This window comes from Leucopleurus acutus (assembly GCF_964270905.1).
Source record: "Leucopleurus acutus genome assembly, chromosome: 2".
In the NCBI taxonomy this organism is placed as follows: domain Eukaryota; kingdom Metazoa; phylum Chordata; class Mammalia; order Artiodactyla; family Delphinidae; genus Leucopleurus; species Leucopleurus acutus.
Genome location: NC_139143.1, coordinates 117,531,796 through 117,554,523, shown reverse-complemented (window position 1 = coordinate 117,554,523; position 22,728 = coordinate 117,531,796). Strand labels below are relative to the sequence as shown.

The 22,728-nt window shown below is 37.8% G+C and overlaps 1 protein-coding gene across 1 annotated transcript in view; it reads left to right on the top strand.

Annotated features, from left to right (window-relative positions):
• Positions 1–22,728, top strand: part of CLCA2 (chloride channel accessory 2) — a gene marked incomplete at its 3' end in the record, with an annotated part of 36,894 nt that overhangs the window by 908 nt on the left and 13,258 nt on the right. Inside the window, exons 2-11 of the mRNA XM_082864741.1 lie at positions 163–300; positions 3,379–3,529; positions 6,213–6,321; positions 7,325–7,484; positions 9,955–10,182; positions 13,338–13,568; positions 14,681–14,858; positions 15,707–15,813; positions 17,829–18,053; positions 20,552–20,822. Of these exons, the coding sequence (XP_082720867.1) occupies positions 163–300; positions 3,379–3,529; positions 6,213–6,321; positions 7,325–7,484; positions 9,955–10,182; positions 13,338–13,568; positions 14,681–14,858; positions 15,707–15,813; positions 17,829–18,053; positions 20,552–20,822 (1,798 nt within the window). The remainder of the gene's footprint in view (positions 1–162; positions 301–3,378; positions 3,530–6,212; positions 6,322–7,324; positions 7,485–9,954; positions 10,183–13,337; positions 13,569–14,680; positions 14,859–15,706; positions 15,814–17,828; positions 18,054–20,551; positions 20,823–22,728) is intronic.

Below are 22,728 nucleotides of genomic sequence, written 5' to 3'. Positions count from 1 at the left end.
TTATTTATTTTGCTCCTAGGTTTTCCCAAAAATCTAATACTGTCTCTAAAAGAAATGGGCTCCTTCATTATTGTTATTACTGCTTGTTCAAGTATAACCAGAAAACTAAAACATTAAGAAGTTACAAGTGATAAAATAAGCTTTTCTTTTATTTGGTTACAGGAAATGATAACTGAAGCTTCTTATTACCTATTCAATGCTACCAAGAGAAGAGTGTTTTTCAGAAATATAAAGATTTTAATACCTGCCACATGGAAAGCTAATAATTACAGCAAAGTAAAACAAGAATCATATGAAAAGGTAATTCAAGATTTCATTAAATGTGCTTAACTCAAGAAAAAAATATAATGTGTTCAAACTTTAAAAGTGAGAACTTAGACAAAAACAAATTAATATTAATACACAAACAATATTATTGAAAAGATTGTTATGTGCAAAATGTATGGAAATGTAATAAATGAGTGAAAATTATGGAGTAAAAAATAAGCAAAATGCCATTGCCCAAGCGGCCTCTCAGAAGATCTCTTTACTATGTAACTTACAGAGTCCTTTCTGAAATTTTTGGTTAAGGACCAAGAACTAGTTTTATTCTACTGAGTATGAGCTGTAAAGGGAATAATTTCAATTATGACTATCCTCATTTCCCACCCTGTCAGAGGCAGTAAACATACATGTACAGACAGAAACCTAAGCCACCCATGCATATAAAAATATGACTTTCTTGTCCTGCAAGAGTGCAAATTAGCAGAATTTCACATTAGCCCAAGTCCAGGACAATGTTTTTGAGGAGTATGTTGATAAGAAGCAAGGCAGAAAGCAGGGAAGAGAGGCATGGCTACCTTTTTTTTTTCCAACCAAAAAAAGAACCTTCAAAGGACTCTCATAAGCTGTAGATTATAATTAAGCATCCATGATAATGTCTGGCACATACTGGTATGCATGCTATAAATAAATGTTAAATAAATTTGGCAAATGACTGTTTGAAATTACTGTGATCAAGAGTCCTAGCAGCTACCAGAAAGGGCAGGAGCAGAGGCATTGAGAATATAGCTCAGGGCTTCAGCAGTGGAGTGGGTTCAAGATCTGTAATTACAGCTCCGATAGAAGGGCTGAGACTGTGGTAGTTTCCCCTTTTCCTTATTTGTGTCACTTGGTATGAATTTTCCTAAGATTGTTTTAATTCTTAGATCTCCTTTGAAGTTATCGAATGATATAGCAATCTCAAAGGCACCCCAGTGTCCTGAAGAAGTTAAAGGGGTCCTTAAAAATGATCTGATTTATGACCAGGTGAAAGCATTTGATGATTGGGCTTGGAGATAGGAGTGATAGACGAACTGGGATAAACTGGGAACAGAGCTATTGTTTATTAAACTTCAACTAAATGCTAGGCATTCTGTATATATTGCTTAATTCTCAGACACCTAAAATTAGTTGCTGTTATCGCAAATTAGGGAACTGAGGCTCAAATATGGTAAGGATTTTATCCCAAGTCAAACAGCTGGTAAATTAAAGAGCAATTTGAATTCATGCCTGTTTGATTCCAAAACCTATGCTCTTTGCTCTAAGCTATACTGTCTCTAGCCACCTTACATAGTTGTCATTAATCAATCTGGCCTTTAGTGGGACAAAAAGTCTTGGAGATAACCAACACCAAAACCAGGTGCTACTCCTCATCCTAATGAAGAAGAGAGAAATAAATAACTAAAGCAAAAATGACTGAACAGGGCTTCCCTGGTGGCGCAGTGGTTGAGAGTCCGCCTGCCGATGCAGGGGACACAGGTTCGTGCCCCGGTCCGGGAAGATCCCACATGCCGCGGAGCGGCTGGGCCCGTGAGCCATGGCCGCTGAGCCTGCATGTCTGGAGCCTGTGCTCCGCAACGGGAGAGGCCACAACAGTGAGAGGCCCGCGTACCGCAAAAAAAAAACAAAAACAAAAACAAATGACTGAACAGAAAGATTAAAGGAAAGAGTCACTGAAGGCTGTTCATATATCTGCTAGATACCAACTCTTTTAACCTCATAATGTCAATCAAGCAAACACTTAGCAAATGATCATTACATACAGGAACCATGCTAGGCATGGCAGAGGACACAAGGAAAAGCAAGATAGTTCCTCTCCTTGTGACTCTACAGTCTAATGTAGGTGGGACGCAGGGGAGGGGGAGAGGGGTAGGATAAAAGTACATAAAAGCTGTATTACTATGGTCTGTAAGGTAGTATATAACCCCAAACAGCCTGAGTATTCTATCCCATACAGTGTACTCTTTCCTTTTTGTTTCAGGACAACTTTCCAGACATAGAAATGAGGTTTTGTCCAAGTGAAGACTATTCAAGGGCATGATGCCTGTAGCCCTTTTCACAGGTGTTGCCTTGCAAAGTCCTTGGCTTGAATTCTTATCTTTCTAAAAAAAATGCTAATTATTATAAAAATAATTCATGCTTGTTGCAAAAAGACAATGTAGAAATATGGACAATAAAAAGAAAATATTACCTTCCACTATTCCTCAGTGGTGTGTACACCCCCCCACACACACACCAGTACACATGTAGTACATATAGTGATCGTTACATATATATTTATAAGATCATATTAGATCTATTGCTCCATAACCAACTTAAAAAAAAAATTAACAACATACTTAACTTCTAAGGGCAAGTCTTGAGACAACATATTATCTTTATTCCTCAAAATAAAAGGAACAATGTTGTATATAAAACTGTGTTCTCTAGATGGTTATTTGAATAGATATTTACTTTAGCTTCTGACTTAAAATATTGGGTTTATAAATAGTAATTGAAATGGTAAGGGTACAGTATGAAATATAACTTCAATAGAATAATTGTTTTGCTCATCTGATTGGTTATGGGAATAAAAGGAAAAGGCTTAAAAGAAACATATCCTATTGTCTTGCACTGATGAAAGAACCCACAGAAAGTTGTTCACAAAAGGCTATAACATTTTACAGTACAGCTCTGAATGATGTGTAAATGCTCTTAAAATTTCTTCACACTTTTAAATTACTTTTTATCGTGATTTATAATGTCAGAATTTTACAGTGTTGACTTTTGAGAAAATTTTAATCTGGAAAATGGAAATGAAAGTAATGAAGCTCCATGGAAATTTGATAAGCTTTTAAAATATATACGCTTTTGAAAGTGACAGATAGTTTTGTTGATATTTAGTTGTGAATGCATTTTAAACTCCATCTAAAGGCATTTATTTTTTTAATCTGTTTTAAAATTGGGATACAATCCATATAGAAAAATGGACACATATCTTAAATGTACACTTCAAACTGTTTTAACAAATGTAGATATTTATGTCACCAACATTACAGTCGCGATGTAGAGTATTACAAGGCATTTCTTTTAATTTAGGCAAATGTCATAGTGACTGACTGGTATGGGGCACATGGAGATGATTCATATACCTTGCAATACAGAGGGTGTGGAAAAGAGGGAAAATATATTCATTTCACACTTGACTTTCTACTAAATGATGACTTAACAGCTGTCTATGGATCACGAGGTAAGTTTGACCAATCAAGAAATAGACAATGGACAGCACTATTTACAGTATTCTGTGCTTAATGCTAAAAGGGACTCAGAGAACCTGAAACCTGCCAAGGACTTACCATTGGGATGAGGAGATAGGCCACATGCCCATGAAAAGATGAGGGACAAAGTGAGCCAGAAAGGGTTAAGGACCAGATTAGTGGCCCAGACAGGGCATGCTATAAGAATTCAGTGACGAGGGAGAGCATTTTGAGCTAAAGGTGGTCAGAAAAGGCCTCACAAAGAAGAGGATCTTAAGGTTGAATATAATTTTGATAAATGGAAAAAAGGGAGAGAGAGTGGGAAAAGTATGAATAAAACCGTGGCAGCAGAAGAATCCAGGGCATATTTGAGAGATGGGCACAGTAGACCCCACTGATGGTGCAGAAAAACTATGGGAAGTGAATAGTGGGAGAAAATGCTGAAATGCACATGGGGTAGGTGATGGAGAGCCTCAAATGCCCAAATTAGCAAGTCACAACTTAAGGTTTGTAAACATAGGAGTGAAACCATCCAAGCAGGGTTTTCAGAAGCTAAATCTGGCTGTGAGGATAATCTGACTCCCTCAGATCAATGAGGGAGAAACTGGATATCAGGAGAATAACTAGAAGTCCAGGTATGAGGCCCTGAGACTTGAGTAAGATCGAAGGCAGTGAGATGGGAAGGACAAGAAAGAGAGTAACAAGAACAAGAGAATTTTCTACGTGCCAAGTGCTGTGCTATTTGCTTTTCAAATGTTATCTTATTTAATCCTAACAACTCTAAGTAATGAGAGATATTCCAGAGGGGAAAAAGTATGAAACAGAGGTCAGAACTGCTTCAGAGTGAAAGGCAAGGAGTGTGTGTGTGGGCAGCATTAAGTAACACACCAGGTTTTGGGCAGAAATAGAAGGGACCAGTTTAAAGGGGAAATCCACAAGTCTGGATTTAGGCAAGTGATTGTGAGGAAAGTGGACTATGCTGGTGGAAAGACCCAGCCTATGGCGGAAAAAGGATGACTAGAGTTTGACAGTGAAGCCAGCGTCATAGGTTTGGAGATTGGCATTTAGTGGATGAGATCTGAGAAAGAAACTGTGGTGAGAAAAATGAGTAGGTCAAGGGCTAACTATCCAATTCTTAATTTTTTGTTTTTGATTTTAACGTACAGCAGTGCCTTTCAAATGATGTTTTCACTTTTACCCCCATTTAAATCTAAATAGATTTTATTATCCTCTGAATAACTAGCAGGAAGTGGAGCCACACACTCTATAAAACACACTTTATAAAACACACTTTATAAAACACTTTATAAAACTTTATAAAAATGGCTTTTTTTCCTGGTAACTCTGAGGTGCTGATAATCTCTGCACAAATATATGACTTCACCAGCACTTCTAAATTCCATGAGTAGGCAGAAACTTTTCCTTAGCACTTTCAGCTTAGACTGTTCCCCTCCCTTCCTATGTTCCAAGATCCAAAAAATGCATAATATGCCACAGCCTGAGTCAACTCAGCAGACATTTCCTGGGTTCCCAGATCTTAAAAGAATTCAAAAAGAAAAGTTTACTTGGGGAGGGGAGTTAATCTGGAAAATTTCTATTGGGGAGAAGTCAGTTTTTAGCTGAACATTGAAGAAAATACAAGATTTAGAAAGGTAGAGATAAACTTATAAAGGATTTGATGCTGACAATGAGGATTTTCATGAGCTAAGATTTGAAGATAAACATGGAGAATCAGGAATAAAATGAAAGAGAAAGGACCACCCAAGCTGGTGAGGAGGTTCTATGATCCTTTTTGCTCCTTCTTCCCTCCCTGGCCCCAGGGTTTCAATCATTGCTGTAGACAGGAGAATTATCTATAGGAAAAAAGAGTGGCAGGCATGCCTGGATAACACAAACTGAAGAATAGGGAAGATTTATTTGCTGGTTTGATGTCTTAGTCGATTTGGGTTACTATAACAAAATAGCATACACTGGGAGGCTTATACACAACAGAACTTTCTCACAGTTCTGGGGACTGGAAGTCCAAGATCAAGGCACCAGCCAAATTGGTTTCTGTGAAGACCCACTTCCTGGTTCATAGACAGCCATCTTCTCACTGTGTCCTCACATGACAGAAAGAAGGAAACTCTCTGGGGTCTTTTTATAAGGGCACTCATCCCATTTATGAAGGCCCCACCCTCATGATCTAATAATCACTCCCAAAGGCCTCACCTCCTAACACCTTCACATTGTGGGTCAGGATTTCAACATATGAATTCTGGGGGGACACACACATTCAGTCCATTGAATTGAACATTCAGTCCATATGCTTCTTTTCCTTTCCCAGAATCCTGAACTTATAGGCATGTATAAAGCTAAATAGAAAACCTTAGGCAGCTTCCTTAGGGAAATGAGAGAATGTGAGACTCCTCACTAATTTCAAACAGATATGTAACAGGTAAATCACTGGTTTGCACTTCCAGGACTAAACATATTTTCACATTGCCTCTTTTACGATGGTGGGGGTAAAGCAGAAGGGGATGGGAACGGGGTGGGGAAGAGGAAAGTGGAAGCAAGAATTGCACGTCAACCCTTCAGAATGAGTATATATAGTCAGGTGATGTTACGTATTCACTGATTAGCAAGGTCTATTGCTGAAATTTTAGGAACTCAAAACAAAAACTCTCTCTTCCACAGGCAGAGTGTTTGTTCACGAATGGGCTCATCTCCGTTGGGGTGTGTTTGATGAATATAACAATGAGAAACCTTTCTACGTAAATGGGCAAAATCAAATTAAAGTAACAAGGTTAGTGTTTTTTTGCATGTTTAAAATTCACTGTTTATTTTTTTTTACGCTAAAATAGAGTTTATAATGGCTGCAAAACTTAACTGACAATTTTCAGTTTTACTGGATTTTTTTAAAAATTGGTAGGTATTTATGTGGTCAAATGCCAAAACAATATAAAAAGTTATACTCTTATATAGCATACTCCCACCACTCTCTTCACCCTGTTCCCTTTCATCCCCTCTAGATCACCATTTTTATTAGTTTCTCATTTATTTTTTCTGTGCTTCTTCAGGAAAATTCAAATAAATATGAATATATATTTTTCCTCACTCTTCTTTCTTTTAATTGCATAGTGTTCCATTGTATGGATATACCATAATTTTTTCAACCAGTCCCTTATTATTGAACAAATGAGTTGTTCACCATATTTTGTTATTACTACAAGTCATAATGCTATAAATAAGTTATTTCCATTATATGCAGGCAGATCCATATATCTATTGAATAGCTTCCAAGAATTACCAGGTCATAGGGTAATTTTAGCTGTAATTCTGGTAGATATTGACTGATTCTTCTCCCAAAATTTAGATGGTTTTTTATCCCATTGACAGCATTTGAGACTGCTTATATAGGAAGGAATCCTTTTAAATATCATCATTAGATGTTCATTCTCTTCTTCCTCTGATGTCCAATGGCAATGAACTCAAAGGAGCCCTGATTCAGGATACTACCACTCATGACCTTCCTCAGGCCTCCAAAAGTTCATGTTGATTTCTCGGTGACTTTTGCTTTGACCCTGTTTAGCTGGTAAAGCCCTTGGCAATACAGAGCCTCTCATCAAAATCAAATGCTTTAAAAACAAGTGGAGTGCATTTGTAAATTAATGACCTTTCTTAATAGTTTTTAAAATGTCTTCTGTGTATCTAGCAATCTATGATCCTAGAAACAAATTATTTTATGAGCCAATAAGAAAGAAACATAAGCATTTCTAAAACAGACCCAATGTCTCTTCCTATTTCAGGTGTTCATCTGACATCACAGGCATTTTCTTGTGTGAAAGAGGCCCTTGCCCCCAAGAAAACTGTATTATTAGCAAGATTTTCAAAGAAGGATGCATGTTTATATACAATAGCACCCAAAATGCAACTGCATCGATAATGTTCATGCAAAGTTTATCTTCTGTAAGTATGGCCTTAGAATAACAAACTCTTACAAGATTCCATTTCTTCCCAAGATAGACTGATATGTTTTAAGTATTTAAACAAAAAGACAATTAAGATTCACTACATTTGGGACTTCCCTGGTGGTCCAGTGGTAAAGAATCCACCTTCCAATGCAGGAGAGGAGGGTTCAATCCCTGGTCAGGGAACTAAAATCCCACATACCGAGGGGCAACTAAGCCCGTGCGCCACAACTACTGAAGCCCACACTCCTAGAGCCCGTGCTCCGCAACAGGAGAAGCCACTGCAATAAGCCTGCGTGCCACAACTACTGAGCGCACGTGCCTCAACTAGAGAGCCCATGTGCTGCAAACTACAGAGCCCATGTGCTCTGGAGCCCACTCACCGTAACTAGAGAGAGAAAACCTGCATGCCAAACTACAGAAAGAGAAGCCTGTGTGCCGCAATGAAAGATCCCGTGTGCCACAACTAAGACCCAATGTAGTCAAAAAAAAAGAAAAGAAAAGAAAAGAAAAAAGATTCACTACATTTTAGAGCTTGGGGAAACTTAGAGTTCATCTAGTTTTTACTTTACAGATTAAAAAAAAAAAACTCAGTGCCCCCCCCACCCCCGACAGTCCAAGCTGATCAGTAAAAATTGTTTCCTTTAGAAAAGTGATTATTTGCTCTCCAGGGAAGGTGATTTAACAAGGGGAAACCTGGAGTCTTCAAAATAAATTGCTCGTATGGTGGTGCTTCTATATCCTTTCACAGGAAAGTGTACTGGGTTAATGACAGAGATGTAACGTATGATTATATTTCTTCATTTAAGGTAGCAAACCACTCTTATTTTAATGGAATTCCCTAATTCTCTTTCCCTTGTTTTGCATATTCTAGAACTTAAAAAGAAAAGTCAGGTGTTACCAAGGGAAGTCAACTAACCCTTAGCTTTGCAGGTTCAGAAACTCAATCTTGTCAGTATTCCACGTTAACTGACAAGAGACTTGTGTAGGAATCCAGAACACATTTTTAAAATTATTTAAAAAGAGTACTCTGTCATGGAGATCTGACACTCGCATTCTCTAGCCAGTTCATTTTCTCTCTGACAGAAGCAGCACGGAACAGCCAAATTCTACCCAGAGGCCTATTTTGAGAGTGTGGAATCTGAAAGGAGGGAGTTAGGAGACGCAGAGATTTAGTCACATCAGCCTTCATAACCTGATACATTTTTCCAACTTCATCACATCTGTGGGTCACGTCCTCTCCATTGAGCTGGGAACACTGTGGGCAGTGTCTCTGTGAAGTTTTCTGTTTCTATGACTAACCCAATGTTCCTTGGATTGACACATTCTTTTTTTAGATAATTTTTTTTTCTTCAGTCTGGTTTTAGTCAAGGCTAAGAGTCATCTGTAACTTTAAGGTGCTTTTTCATATTTCTTGTCCAATTCATTATGGTTTTAATTTACAGCTTTAATATCTGAAGCCAAGCTAATTCCATGTTATTTCATCCACATTGTTTGTGGCTAGGTACTATCTTTCTGGTCATTTGAAACACCTACTCATTAATATCCAGTCAGAAAATTTTTACCATCTCCTAACCATAGTCATGAAATATAAAGAAAAGAGTTAAAAACAAACATACAGACAAAAACAACAAAACAGGTTCTATCATATCTCCCCATCCTACTAAGAAACTCATGTTCTTATGCAATTACTAACTCTTTGAAGCTTCAGCTTCCTTTTCTAAGAAATTAGAGTTGGGGCTAGAGAATCTGTAAGATTTCTTTTACCTCTAAGCTTCCATAGCTCTGTTAGCAGGAAGCATCTACTATTTGTAGGAATATAGCCACTGGGAAGTAGATAACACATTACTTTGCAATGCAAATCATGCCTTTAAAAGAGGTGCTGCCAAGGTTTAGTATTATTGTATGAATTATGGCTATATCTCCAAATGGGGAGAGAGATCAGGAAGTAGATTTAAGTTGGTTTTCTCCTTATCCTAGTCTTACAGAGGTCAATATTTGAACTAGCTCAATATAGGTTTATTGATCAATAGATAAAGGTGCAGTGGTTATTAAATATCATTCCAAGGAATAGGCTGATCAAGATAAGATAACATCTCCTGGGGTGTTTTCTTTAACACATTATCATGCTAAGGAAGTTGAGAGTTTGTTTTATTTTTTTAAAGCCTAAGATATTTATACACGGTCTACTCTCTGTTACCTAAGCGCAAGAAAACTTTAACAGAGGTTGACCTCAGTACCACATGCGTGCCAGAGTTTCAAGCAAAGGGTGCCAAGGTTTATCTGTAAATTCAATGGCATTCTTGAAGTAAAGAAGGACATAGCTGTAGCACTTCTGATTTCTCATGTTTCAGCTCACCTTTCCTCTTACCTTTAGTTGCTTGAGAATGAGAAGTATGTCTAGTGTGAGAAGAGTACTTTTATTTTCTGATTATTTTCTGAGTACTTTTATTTTATTCTTTTTCAAGGTGGTTGAATTCTGTAATGCAAGTACCCACAACCAAGAGGCTCCAAACCTGCAGAACCAAATGTGCAGCCTCAGAAGTACGTGGGATGTAATCACAGACTCTGACGACTTTAATAACAGTTTTCCCATGAAAGGGACTGAGCTTCCGCCTCCTCCCACGTTCTCTCTCATACAGGCTGGCGACAAAGTGGTCTGTTTAGTGCTGGATGTGTCCAGCAAGATGGCAAAGGTAACACTTGAACCAAAATAGTTGTAAACCCACTTTTTTCTATCAGTTTTTAATTCTTTTTCTTTTCAGAGGGTAAGGGAAGGGAAGGGTGAGGCCAAACGTTTGGAATAGTCATGGGTATCATCTCCTCTTGGGTATGAGAGAAACAAATTCAGAATGTGGCCCAGATATTGAGATAACACAGATAAATGAAATCCACAGGTAATTCCCAGCCCTCATTATTGCTACTAATTGCAACCTTTTCCAACCAAAACCCTTTCCAAAACTCTGACATGTAGCAGAAGGCTTTAAGTCCTGGCTCCTTCATTTACTGTCTGTGTAATCAAGAGCAAATAACCTCTCTGAAGCTCAGTTTTCTCATCTGTAAAACAGAGATAACAATACCTATTTCATTGTTGTGACAGAGACAGTTCATACTGGCTCACAGGAGTCAATTGTTAAATTTTCAAGAAATTTGCAAGCCAGTTGTAAATATAGCCATTATTAAAAAATAAACCATGTAGAGTTATAATTAAATAAAATATATTGAAATAAGCATAATAAATGCTCAAAACTCATTACTTCCTAATTATTTTTCTACTATTCTTACTATTATCTATGCCCAGAGTCAGTAACTACCTGCTTTTGCATAGCCTGCAAATTAAGAATGGGTTTAGAAAAAAATCAAGAGAATAATAAAATTTCAGGACACATGAAAATTATATGAAATTCAAATTTTAGCATCCATAAGTAAAATTTTATTGGGAGACAGCAATGCTCATTTGTTTACATATTATCTATGGCTGCTTCAGTACTAAAATAGCAGAGTTAAGTAGTTGCAAAAGACAATATATGTCCCACCAAGCCTAAAATATTTACTATCGGATCCTTTACAGAAAATGTCTGCTGATCCCAGATCTAGGCTCCTGAGGTTATTTCTGGTCTATCATCTCTATGACTCTGCTCCTACATATCTCTTGCCAACTTTGCACTCAGCGATGTCAGGTTGACAGCTTAAATCAGCCACAGTGAGAATATTTACCCCACAGAAATTGCAAAAATCCAGGGTTCTCCCTCTTTCTCTTTTTACCAGAAAGCCAGTTTTTAAACTTTTACCAGCGCACCACTAACTACTTCATAGTGTTGTTGAAAGGGAAAATGAGATACTGAATATGAAGTTTTTGGTTTATAAGTGACAACTGTTATTTTACTATAGTACTTGTCCTAAGGGAGAGTTTATCCTCTTGTATTCTCTGGATCAGTAGTCCTGGAAAATTTGCCTTTTTTGGCTTGTCTTTAAAATATGAGGAATACCACTAATACATTCAGCATCTAGATAATTTTGTGATCTTGCCTACCTGCAGTTGGCTAGGGTATGACCTTCAAATATGATCTCAGAGTAATTAATATTGACTATCTGCCTCTGTTGAGCAAGAACAGATGGAGTGAAAGGGAAAGATAGTTGTATTGAAAGAAGACCTGAGAAGTAGAAGAGAAATAAGCCTAAAGTAGCAAGCTCATGGCAAAGAAAACTTCTCTCCCTTTTCCTGTCAATAGTGTCACTGAACCATCACGACCATCCATTCATTTATCAGGTGCCTATACTGTGCTGGCTTGGGGGATACAGAGATGACAGAATTGAGTCTGCTTTGAAATGCTCACAATCTGATGAGGGAGACAACACACACATGTGAATAAATACAATACAATGTGACAAGGCTCCACAGAGGTGTGAATTGCTGTGGAGGCACTGGCAGCATCTGGCTTATAGGAGAGTGACTGAGGAAGACTTCACTGAGAGGATGAACTTGGAGTTGAGTCTTGAAGCATAAGTAGATATTTGCCAGTTGGATGAGGTGAGGGGAGGCATTCCAGTGAAGAGAATAGTGTATGCAGGTGGCTGAGAGGCAAAATTAGTAGAATTTTTTTCAGGGGAAGTACATCAACTGGTATGGATATAACTAACAGTGGCTTGGCCTAGAAAAATGACAGATAAGATGAAAACGAATGATGAAATGAATGATGGTATGAATTTGAGAGAAATTTAAGATGTATTGATATGACCTGTTCAAGGATATGGAGGCTGGTAACACAGGAGTAATAAAAGAGAGTTCCAGGTTTCTGGCTTCACTAGTTAGGAGTAGAGGTCATGACCATGTTGTTAGCAATACTTAGTATTTACTAAGTACTTACTATGTACCCATTTTGCAGATGAGAAAACTGAAGCTAAAAGAGATAAGTAATTTCTCTATGGTCACATTACTAGTAAAAGTTGAAGGCAGGATTCAAAGTCCTTGTTTTATCCACTCTACCAATTTACCTCTCAATATTGTAAGAGAAACAATATTTGGGAAGGGGGGCAATGAATTCAAAGTGTATAGAGTTTGAGATACCTGTGAGAGGTTAAATTGGTGGTGTTTCCTAAGCAGTGTGAAATGCAGGTCCAGATGTTAAGGGAGATGTCTAGGTTGGAGATAGAGACCACAATCATCACTGAACAGGTGGTCATTGAAGCTCAGCTTCCTGCTCCCACAGCCTTCAAAACAAATGACCCTAATGAATTCATCACTAGTATCACCTGCCCAAATGTGGTCACTAACATTACTTTATATTTATTCAAGGTGTAACTATTGTCATATACATATCTCAGTTGATCCTCATGGTAATTCTATTTTAGCAAGTAAGAAAGATTATTATTACCCTCACTTTACAGATGGAATGCCCAGCCTAAGATAAACATGATAACAGAGAGTAGTGCCAGGATAGATGCCTGACTGCTGTTCCTCTCTACCATAAGATCTTTGCAATGTTTCCTCTTACCCAGGATGAATTTTAAAGGAAGCAATTACAAACCAAGTCTCTATTGGTTCTACAGATCTTTGAATCAGGTAGGAGAGAAATAGTGGATGTATGTGTTCTTATGGAATGGTAAATCATGAACAGCTTCTTAGGGGCAGAGTTCCAAACCAACCCCCACCCCACCGAAAAGCATTCATTTTTGAGCCTGCATTTAATCAAACAATATTCTAGCATAGTGTCAATCTTTACAACTCAAAAAATCAGAGTCTGACATCTCTAAAGAATTAGCAGAGATATTTGCTAATTGAGTTACTTAGTTATACTTTTGTCTACCAACCAAATGCTGTTACCTTTCTTTTTTCCTTTCTGCAACATAGGCTGACAGATTCCTTCAACTGCAACAAGCAGCAGAATTTTACTTGATGCAGATTGTTGAAATTCACACCTTTGTGGGCATTGCTAGTTTTAATAGCAAAGGGACAATCAGAGCCCAGCTGCACCAAATTAACAATGATGATGACCGAAAGCTGCTGGTTTCCTATCTGCCTACCACTGTGTCAGCTGAAGCAGAAACCAGCATCTGCTCAGGGCTGAAGAAGGGATTTGAGGTACAGTAGAGCACCCCAAGCCTCACCATCACTTTCCTTTCCCATCACTTTCCTTTCCCTCACTTTGTATCTGAGGTTGCTTCTGATTTGGGGCAATCTGTTACAATATGGTCATGAGTCTCAAGTATAGGAAAGTAATGATGGATTATCTTTAAGGTCAGGGACCACGACTTTCTCACCACTGAATCCCCTGTGCCTAGTAAAGGGCATGTAATATTTGCTTAAGAAAAATTTCTTGAAGGAATGAGTAAATAATTGAACACAATTATTCAATTATAGGCTGGGGGACTTCAGCATCATCAGAAAAATTTCTAACACTGTCCCTATCCATCTGGGACTGTTCCATCTGTGGCTGTTGTTACCCTTGGGTTTTCCAATCAAAATCAGCATGTCTGGCCTCCTGCCTATAGTCATACTAGACCTCAAGCATATGAATATCAGTTAAGGTCAGAGGTATGTTTCAAGAATAACAGAGTTCACCTAAATCAGCATAAGTGTGGATTCGACACTGAGGATACAGCCATGTGTTAAACATCTGGTAGCAGGCAGAACACAACTGCAACCGTTACTTTCTACAGCCAAGAGTTTCTCAACATTGGCTGCGCATTGAAATCAGCTGGGGATTCAAAAATTCCAATGCCTGCATCTCACCCCCAGAGATTCTGATTTAATTGATCTTGGGTGTGAGCTGGCCATTAAAAAATTTTAAAGTTCTCATCCAATTCCAGTGTATAGCCAAGGTTGAGAAACACTGCTCAAGGTCCTTTTATTGGCCACTTATTGGATCTCAGAAGCAAGGATCTCACATAATAATGTTCTCCCACATCCTCTATGATAGACACTATTCTAAACTAGGGGTATCTCATAGTGATTTGAACAGGAAGAAGTCCTATCCATGAGTAAGCAGGCAATGGCATGTAGGGTGACAAGTGCTGTGATGGGGTGAGGTGAGGACTGAGTGGAGATGGGCATGGAGAGTGTGGGAAGTTAGAAAGGACCTGGAAGAGGAATATGCCCCCCTGGTGGGGAATTTGGAATGAGAGTGAATTCTCCTGCTCAATAAGGCAATCTGAATCACATTTCCTTCCAAATAAATGATACCCTGTGTTCAGATGGTTGAAAAACTGAATGGAAAAGCCTTCGGCTCTGTGATGATACTAGTGACCAGTGGAGATGATGAGCATGTCACCAACTGCTTCCTCACTGTGCTCAGCAGTGGTTCAACTATTCATACCATTGCCCTGGGTTCATCTGCAGTCAAAAACCTGGAGGAATTATCACATCTTACAGGTAGGTAAATTTCTAGCAACATGTTTTAGAGCATTTCCTTTCAACTTGAATATTCAAAGAACCACCATGAAACTCAGATTATGTCAACAGAATACATGGCTTAATTGAAAAAACTATGAACAGTTTTCTTAAGAAAAAACACAAAACAAAGTCATTGCTAAATTCTGTCAAAAATTTGCTTTTTTATACTTTCCTTAGAAAGTGCCAATTATATACACCTAATGAAAATATTATTATTACTTCTTTGTTAAACCAGCCTGAGCATGTATAATCATGGAGCTAAAAGTATGTTTAAATGCACTAACTTCTATGATAAGGAGACATACAATATTACACACATATCTTTTTTTGTTCTAAATGAGGCACAGAATAATTTTATCTTATATTCCTCACATTGAATAAAAAATGCATATGCTAACTTGAAAACTGAAAGCTAGGTTTTATTGAATTATGTTTGAAAATAATGTTTTCAGAATGTAAATGTAAATATATAGCAATATAAATGGGTAGAAATTAACCTAGATTGCCTAGGAATTATCTTAATTAAATATTTATTGATTTCAATAAATATTTATTTTCAATAAATATTTATTGTTTTTATCACATACTGGGTAGAGCTCTAGACCCTACAATTACAGCTGTGAATAGAACAAACAAAACCACTGCCTTGGGGTGCCTACTCACCATGTGGTCGTATAGGATGCCGTGCCAAGCAAGTCAAGCACAGCTCCTGCTTTCCCCAAACTCACCCTCTTAAGCAAAGGAAGTTTGTTAGAAAAGGTCTATCACTTTATCTTTTGTTTTACTTTATACATTTTAATAGCTAACATCCCAATTGTGTATTTCAGGAGGTTTAAAGTTCTTTGTTCCAGATAAATCCAACTCCAATAGCATGCTTGATGCTTTCAGTAGAATTTCCTCTGGAACCGGAGACATTTTTCAACAACATATTCAGGTCAGAATTTCCTCAATATTATATTTACAGATAGGGGAGAAGGGAGAGGGAGCAAGGAAAATAGATGAATTGTGCTGTCTCATTAACCTTATTTGAATATGTAACAGTCCTTGTTACATTAAAAGAAGGCTTTTAGTGAGCTTCTTGACATCACCAGAACCAGGCTTCATCTTTACCTGATGTCTACTTCTCAGCCCTAGGAGTCATTTTCTGTAATTGCTACTTCAGCTTTTCAAGGTCTATAGCAGAGTTTGCTCCTTCCTTGTGGCTCAAAATGGGGTTGGGGGTGGGACATGGGGTAGAGGTAAGGTCCAGAATTAAAATAAGAATCAGTGGCTTTAGTTTTAGTTCAAACTTGCCATCAATCAATCCATTTTACTTTGCTTCTTTAAAAACTTCCTTGAAGCTCCTCCCTCATATAAAAAGTATCAACTATTTCGTTCAATTCTAGAAATTCCTAAAGATCTCTCCAACTACCACAATTTATTTGATTTTGCTCACAAAATCTTCCTTTAATCAAGTCATTTTTTTCAAAGGGCCAGTTTATTTTTCTTTCAAAGTACTTTAAAGATATTTTGAATATAACTGAATAATGTTTTGAATAAAATTTCACCTGCTGTTTCCTCACAGATGGTAAGTGAACCTGCCAAGTTAATGGCTTGATGGGAGCAATGAAATCAGTAAATTATTCTTAGAAAATATTTAACATGAAGATTATATGTACAGAGTAAAGGCAATAACCACAGTTCTGTCATTAGAAGTAGAAAAAGGTGAATTTTAAGTGATAATGTATATTTTAGATTAGACTACAATTGGCTCTTCTGAATAATCTTTCTACCCTTGATTTTCTCTTTAATAATATGAAATAAAAAGAAATGTTTAAAAAAGTAAAACAAATTTAGCAAAACATATTCATATGACTCAAATTGGTTCCCAGACTCAGCTACCTCTCCCCAGTTATTTGCATGTCATTAGCCCCTCTAGACTGTGGGCAGAAACTACATCTAACCCCCTTCAACAGCTCAGAGCCCGGCATGGAACGTGGCACAGTAATCAGCAGTCCACGGACACTTGTTCAATTGAGTTGAACAAATAATCCGCAATGTCTTTGCTGTCATCCACCATCAATTCTGTAAAACAGAATTTTACATTCTTTACAAGTCTGAGCAATTTTACAGTGTTGCTAATGTCTTTATTTAATAAATATGATTTTTCAAAGTTATTTATAGACTGGTATTCTTTGTGAATACACAGTGATTAAACGCAGGGGTTCTGGTGTCAGCCAGCCTGGGCTCTATGTCTGTTTCACCTCCTTGCTGTGTGACCTTGGACAGCTTACTTCCCTAAGCCTGTCATTTCATCTGGGAAATGTGGGTAACAATAGCACTTATCTCAGAGGGTTTTCATAAGGATTGGGTTAGATAATACATGTAAAGCATTTAGCACAGTGCCCGGCATCTGTATGCACTTGGTGCATGTTACACACACACACACACACACACACACACACACACACAAAGTGCACATACAGCTTATTTAAGTGCACACAGCTTAAATCATGACTAAATGATTTTTTTAAATGTACTAAACCCCGCTGAAACCCAATGTCTGATTTCTTATTAAAATACATAAAGGTATCTGGACAGATTATACACAAATTAATTAGAGCACATTCACAAAAAAAGTCAAAAAAAAAAGCTTGTTTTAATTGCTGCTCCGAGGCTAATGTTGATTTGGATAAGAGAGAAGTATGAGAACAGCTAAAATCTCTTGATAAGATTAATGAAGTGACATGTACTAGCTATAACAAAATATTTTATATCTACTGTACTTATAACACTTTGCTTAAGCAAAGTATTTTTACATGAAAAATAATTTATGTAAATATAGGACATGTCCAAGTTAAATAGTTTTTTTATTTTTGCCAATTCATTTTTATTTGTCATAAAAATAAAGGAAAAATGGAATGATTATGCATATACTAGAAACTTTCACATGTATATTCTCTCGAACAGCTTGAAAGTATAGGTGAATATGTTAAACGTCACCATCAACTGAAAAACACTGTGACTGTGGATCACAGTGTGGGCAATGACACTACCTTTCTAGTCACATGGCAGACCAGTGATCCCCCTGAGATTGTATTATTTGATCCTAATGGAAGAAAATACTACACAGATGATTTTACCACCAATCTAGCTTTTCGGACTGCTCGCCTCTGGATTCCAGGAACTGCTAAGGTAGGTATTGTAAGCTTGTTCGTAATGACAACGTTTAGTCAACTACGTGACTTTCAGATGGATCACAGAATTAAATGCATTGTGTAAAGGAAATCCTATTCGAATATATCAAAATTTTACTTTAAATTTATGAGGGATTTTTTGAATGTTCAAAATTTAAGAGGAACTACTAAGGTATGTTCAAAACTTTAAATAATGGACACCAAAGGCTTCTTACTTCAACAGTGGAAATTAGTATTTATGTAGTACAAATAATTTCTTTTTGCTTACTTCCTTCTTTACAAAATCTGTATCGAATACTTAGAAAAAACCCTCTGCTTAGAATTTATAATATAAATACATGGAATATATATGTTTTTGAGCACCTACTATGTGCAGGGTCTTGTTCTAGGTGCTTTACAATAAAGTGCCATAATAAGAATAAGAACAGGGTACTCAGAGCACACAGGGGGCATGTGCAGGCAGTGGGGGAAGGAGAATGCTTCCTGGAAGTGAAGACATCAAAATGGAAATGTGGAGGCCTAAGGGGCCAGATGTATGAATAACATTCTGGACAGAAGAAACAGCACGCAGGAAGGCTGTGCATTGCCTGAATGCAATCCCTCTTCAGGTCTGTTGGCCCTCCCCCCCCCCCACCCCCCGGATCACTGTTGATAGCCTCTGCTTGGCCTTCCTTCCTCTGGTCTAGCATCCTTCTCTCCAAACACCTTTATCAGAGTGATCCTTCTGAAGCACAAATCTGATCAAACATGTCTCCTACTCAAAACTGTTTGAGGGTCTCAGGATAAAATCCATGTGATTATTAGTATATACTAAGCCCTTCACGTTCTGGCTTCTGCCCAAACTTAGCTCTTTTTAAAAATTATTTTTTAATTTAGAAAAGCTTTATTTTTATATAATTTTTAAAGTGTACTTTCCATTTATAGTTTTTACAAAAGATTGGCTACATTCCCCATGTTGTACAATACATCCTTAAGCCTATCTTACACCCTAGTTTGTACCTCTTACTCCCCAACCCCAAACTTATCTCCTAACCCTACTCCCAAACACCCTGTGCTCTGCCCCTACTTAACTTTTCTCCAAATGCATCATGTTCCTTTCACACCTGTGCACAAGGACCAGGAACACTTTACCTACTTCTTGCTGCTTTTGCCTGACCTCTTTGTCTGGATTAGGTGCCCCGTATCAAAAACACTTCTTACACCCACAGAGGAGTTTTCATGTGGAGGTTTCTGCCACGTGTCTGTTACTAATGTTATGATTACAAAAAACAAAATAAAACCAAGCAGAAAAAACCCAGATAGATAGATAATCTTGATGCTTGAATTGTGACTTCACTGGAAAATGGCAAACCACATGAATCCCAAGAAGAAGACTGGATAGGGTGTGGCATCTTAACTTTCCAGAGTCAAACCTTAACCCACTGATTTCTCTCTTCTTCATCCTGCTTGATTGTGTTCCTCCTGCTACTTCCACGATTTAAGAAGGAGCAGCAGCAGGAATTAGGAAAAAAGGAATACTTATGTACAATTTTATCAAAAGAACAAATTTCTGCTACACTGTACTTTAAGCTTTTTTCTTTCAGACATTTGTTTCCAGGTTTCCCCCAGGCAGCCCAGACAGATAAGGAGAATGGCATTCAGCAATACTTTTATAAATTACTCAACATAGACATTGTGCAATCCTGATCTATTAAAAATAGTGTTCCTTTTCTTGGTCCCTAATAGTGTATGTGGGTTTTTTGTTTTTTTCGTTCTATTATTTTTTTTAATTTTTTTTTTGCTGTACACGGGCCTCTCACTGTTGTGGCCTCTCCCGTTGCGGAGCACACGCTCCGGACGCGCAGGCTCAGCGGCCATGGCTCACGGGCCCAGCCGCTCCGCGGCACGCGGGATCCTCCCGGACCGGGGCACGAACCTCGTCCCCTGCATTGGCAGGCGGACTCCCAACCACTGCGCCACCAGGGAAGCCCGTGTGATGTGGATTTTGTTGCTTGAGATTTCTGGGCATGGGAGCATTAAAGGAAGTGGAGGGCAGGAAGGATACTGTTGCCTTTTATTCCAGGTTATCCACATAAATCATAATTGTCCACTTAATTTGCTGTAATTTTCTCCATTATATAAAAGGAATAAAAACGTTGAACCTCCTGTAGGGTGAAGCGGCTCAGATTAATATTTGCCAAGTACTTTGAAGCTGGACACATTGTTATCCTCTAAAAATGTGAATCAAGATGTGTCCTTCCCCAAAAATAAATTCAGGGTCTAATTCCCTAAAGAGTTACCTAACAATGAAAGTGGGTTGTACAGTGAAAGCCATGTAAATACTGAATTTAGTTATCTCTTAACCAACATTACTCTTCCTGATATTCTTTTGTAGTATTTTAGAAAATGCAATATCAACAAAACAAGAACAAAAAACCCTACGAGGTTAAGTTTACACTTTAAAATGAGGGTTGATTTTTTTCTTCACACTTGACAAACGAAGTCTTTGTTTTGCAGCCTGGGCTATGGACTTACACACTGAACAATACCCATCATTCTCCTCAAGCCTTGAAAGTGACAGTGACCTCTGGTGCCTCCCGCTCAGCCGTGCCCCCTGCCACTGTGGAAGCCTTTGTGGAAAGAGACAGCACCCATTTTCCCCATCCTGTGACAATTTATGCAATTGTGAGAAAGGGGTTTTATCCCATTCTCAATGCCACTGTAACTGCTACAATTGAGTCAGAGACTGCAGATCCTGTTACGCTGAAACTTTTTGATGATGGAGCAGGTAACAAGGAATATCATGTAATTTTTCATGTTCTCAAGAGCTGTTCTGATGCTGCAGTATCAATATTAAGTTTATCTTTAAAATTCTTCCAATTCAATTATTTTTCTCACCCAATCTTATGAGAATCTCAAATTCTCATGGACTCACTGACATACTAAGTAGCTACAGGTCTCCACCTGCACAGGGAAAGCAAATATGAACTTGGGAAAAGAGAGTCTCCTTGAGGCTCCTCAGAGTGGCTGTGTGTGAGCAGAATGGAGGGAGGAAGTCGCCCGACACCTAGGTCTCGGCTTCCACTTGTCCAGTGACACTGACCACACTTAGTAAGGCCACTTGGGAACAGGCATGCCCACATTCCTTTAGGATTCACCAGTTTTCCTATTCACTGAAATAATCATACTGGACAATTAAAATAGCAAATGAAAACCCCAAAAGGGAGATGCAATGACAGTTAATCCATTTCTTCTTCTTTTGCCCGGCTGTTAAAGAGAAAATTGGAAATTGAGTTGACCATAGACTGTTCTTTAGCCAAGTAGCTGGGTTGATGAGAGAGCAGAGCCATGGCCTTTTACATGTGTTATTTGGTAACAAGAAGACCAGGCCAGCAAGCTTAGTGGAATCAGGATAGAGATTTCCCCACCACTGGGAAAACAAAGTCAAACAAAACAAAACCCTACTTCAAAGCACTCATTCTGCACAGAGAGAGTTCAGAACTTCATCATCATACCTCACAGACACCACAGCATCAATCTGGGCAACGAGCAGCACTTGGACTCTTTCTGACTAACTTGTTTTAACTTTTAAAAACAAACTCCTTTATTGTTTTATCTTTTCTATTCTGTTCTTTTCCTAAACTAAATTCTCAGAATGACAATAGACCTCAAAGTTTATGTTGGCAGCCCCAATGTTTGATCTACCAGTAAAATCATATTCCCTCTTTGTTGTTTCAAAGATAAAAATATTTTAAGAGTCTTATGTTTAAAACAAGACAATTTATGTGAAAAATCTCTGTAGGTTATTTTGCTGTGATTCTCCTGAGCCCATAACTTCAGGCAGAATTTTGTTCTGAGGTGCTTTAATGTGGTCTGCCCTACGTGTAGGCTATGAGGCAATGTGTTGTTTGTAGAGAATAATAAATAGATTAAAGAAATAAATGTATATACCAATTAAGTATAAGCAATTATAATAATAAACCAATTAAAAGTTAAAAAAAATGAGTCTTATGTTTGGCAACCCATTAGTATCTTGCCATGGCAATCTTGTATGACATTTATGAAACAAAAGTTCATTTAAAGGATTTTAGTTCAAGGCCACCTCAGAGGATGCTAGACAAGTCCTCTTATTTTGCCTACTGGAATGGATCCAAACAAACTTCTCAGACTCTGATTGCTTATCCCTGGCCACACCTTTCACTTTTTGTATATAGTCCAAAAATACACTTTGCAGAATGTTCCTCCCTAGCCCCAGCCTGTGGGCTGGCCTGGGAACAGATCCTGCTGTCTTAGGAAAGAGCACCTCAATAGGCTTTTATATTTATTCCCTGGAACTATTCTGTTTGTTTGATGTCAAAATTTATACCCTGATGAAAAAACAATGAAAAGGTTGTTTAAACATTGAAGTGTAAATTTAGATTTTTCCCCTGTACTTAACACACATGCACATAGTTGTCTAATACTTATGTTTATAATGGAAATAGTACTTATCTGCTAATAAAATTAATGAACAATATAAAATGCTTTATAATTTTAAATATACTTTCTCATGCACACTCTCAAATAATCATCACAACCATCCTGTGAGATGTTATCCTCATTTTATAGATGAGAAAACTGAGGCTCAGAGGGATTGTTTCACAGCTACTGTGGCAGAGCCAGACCTTAAAACAAGTCCCCTGACACCCAAGCCA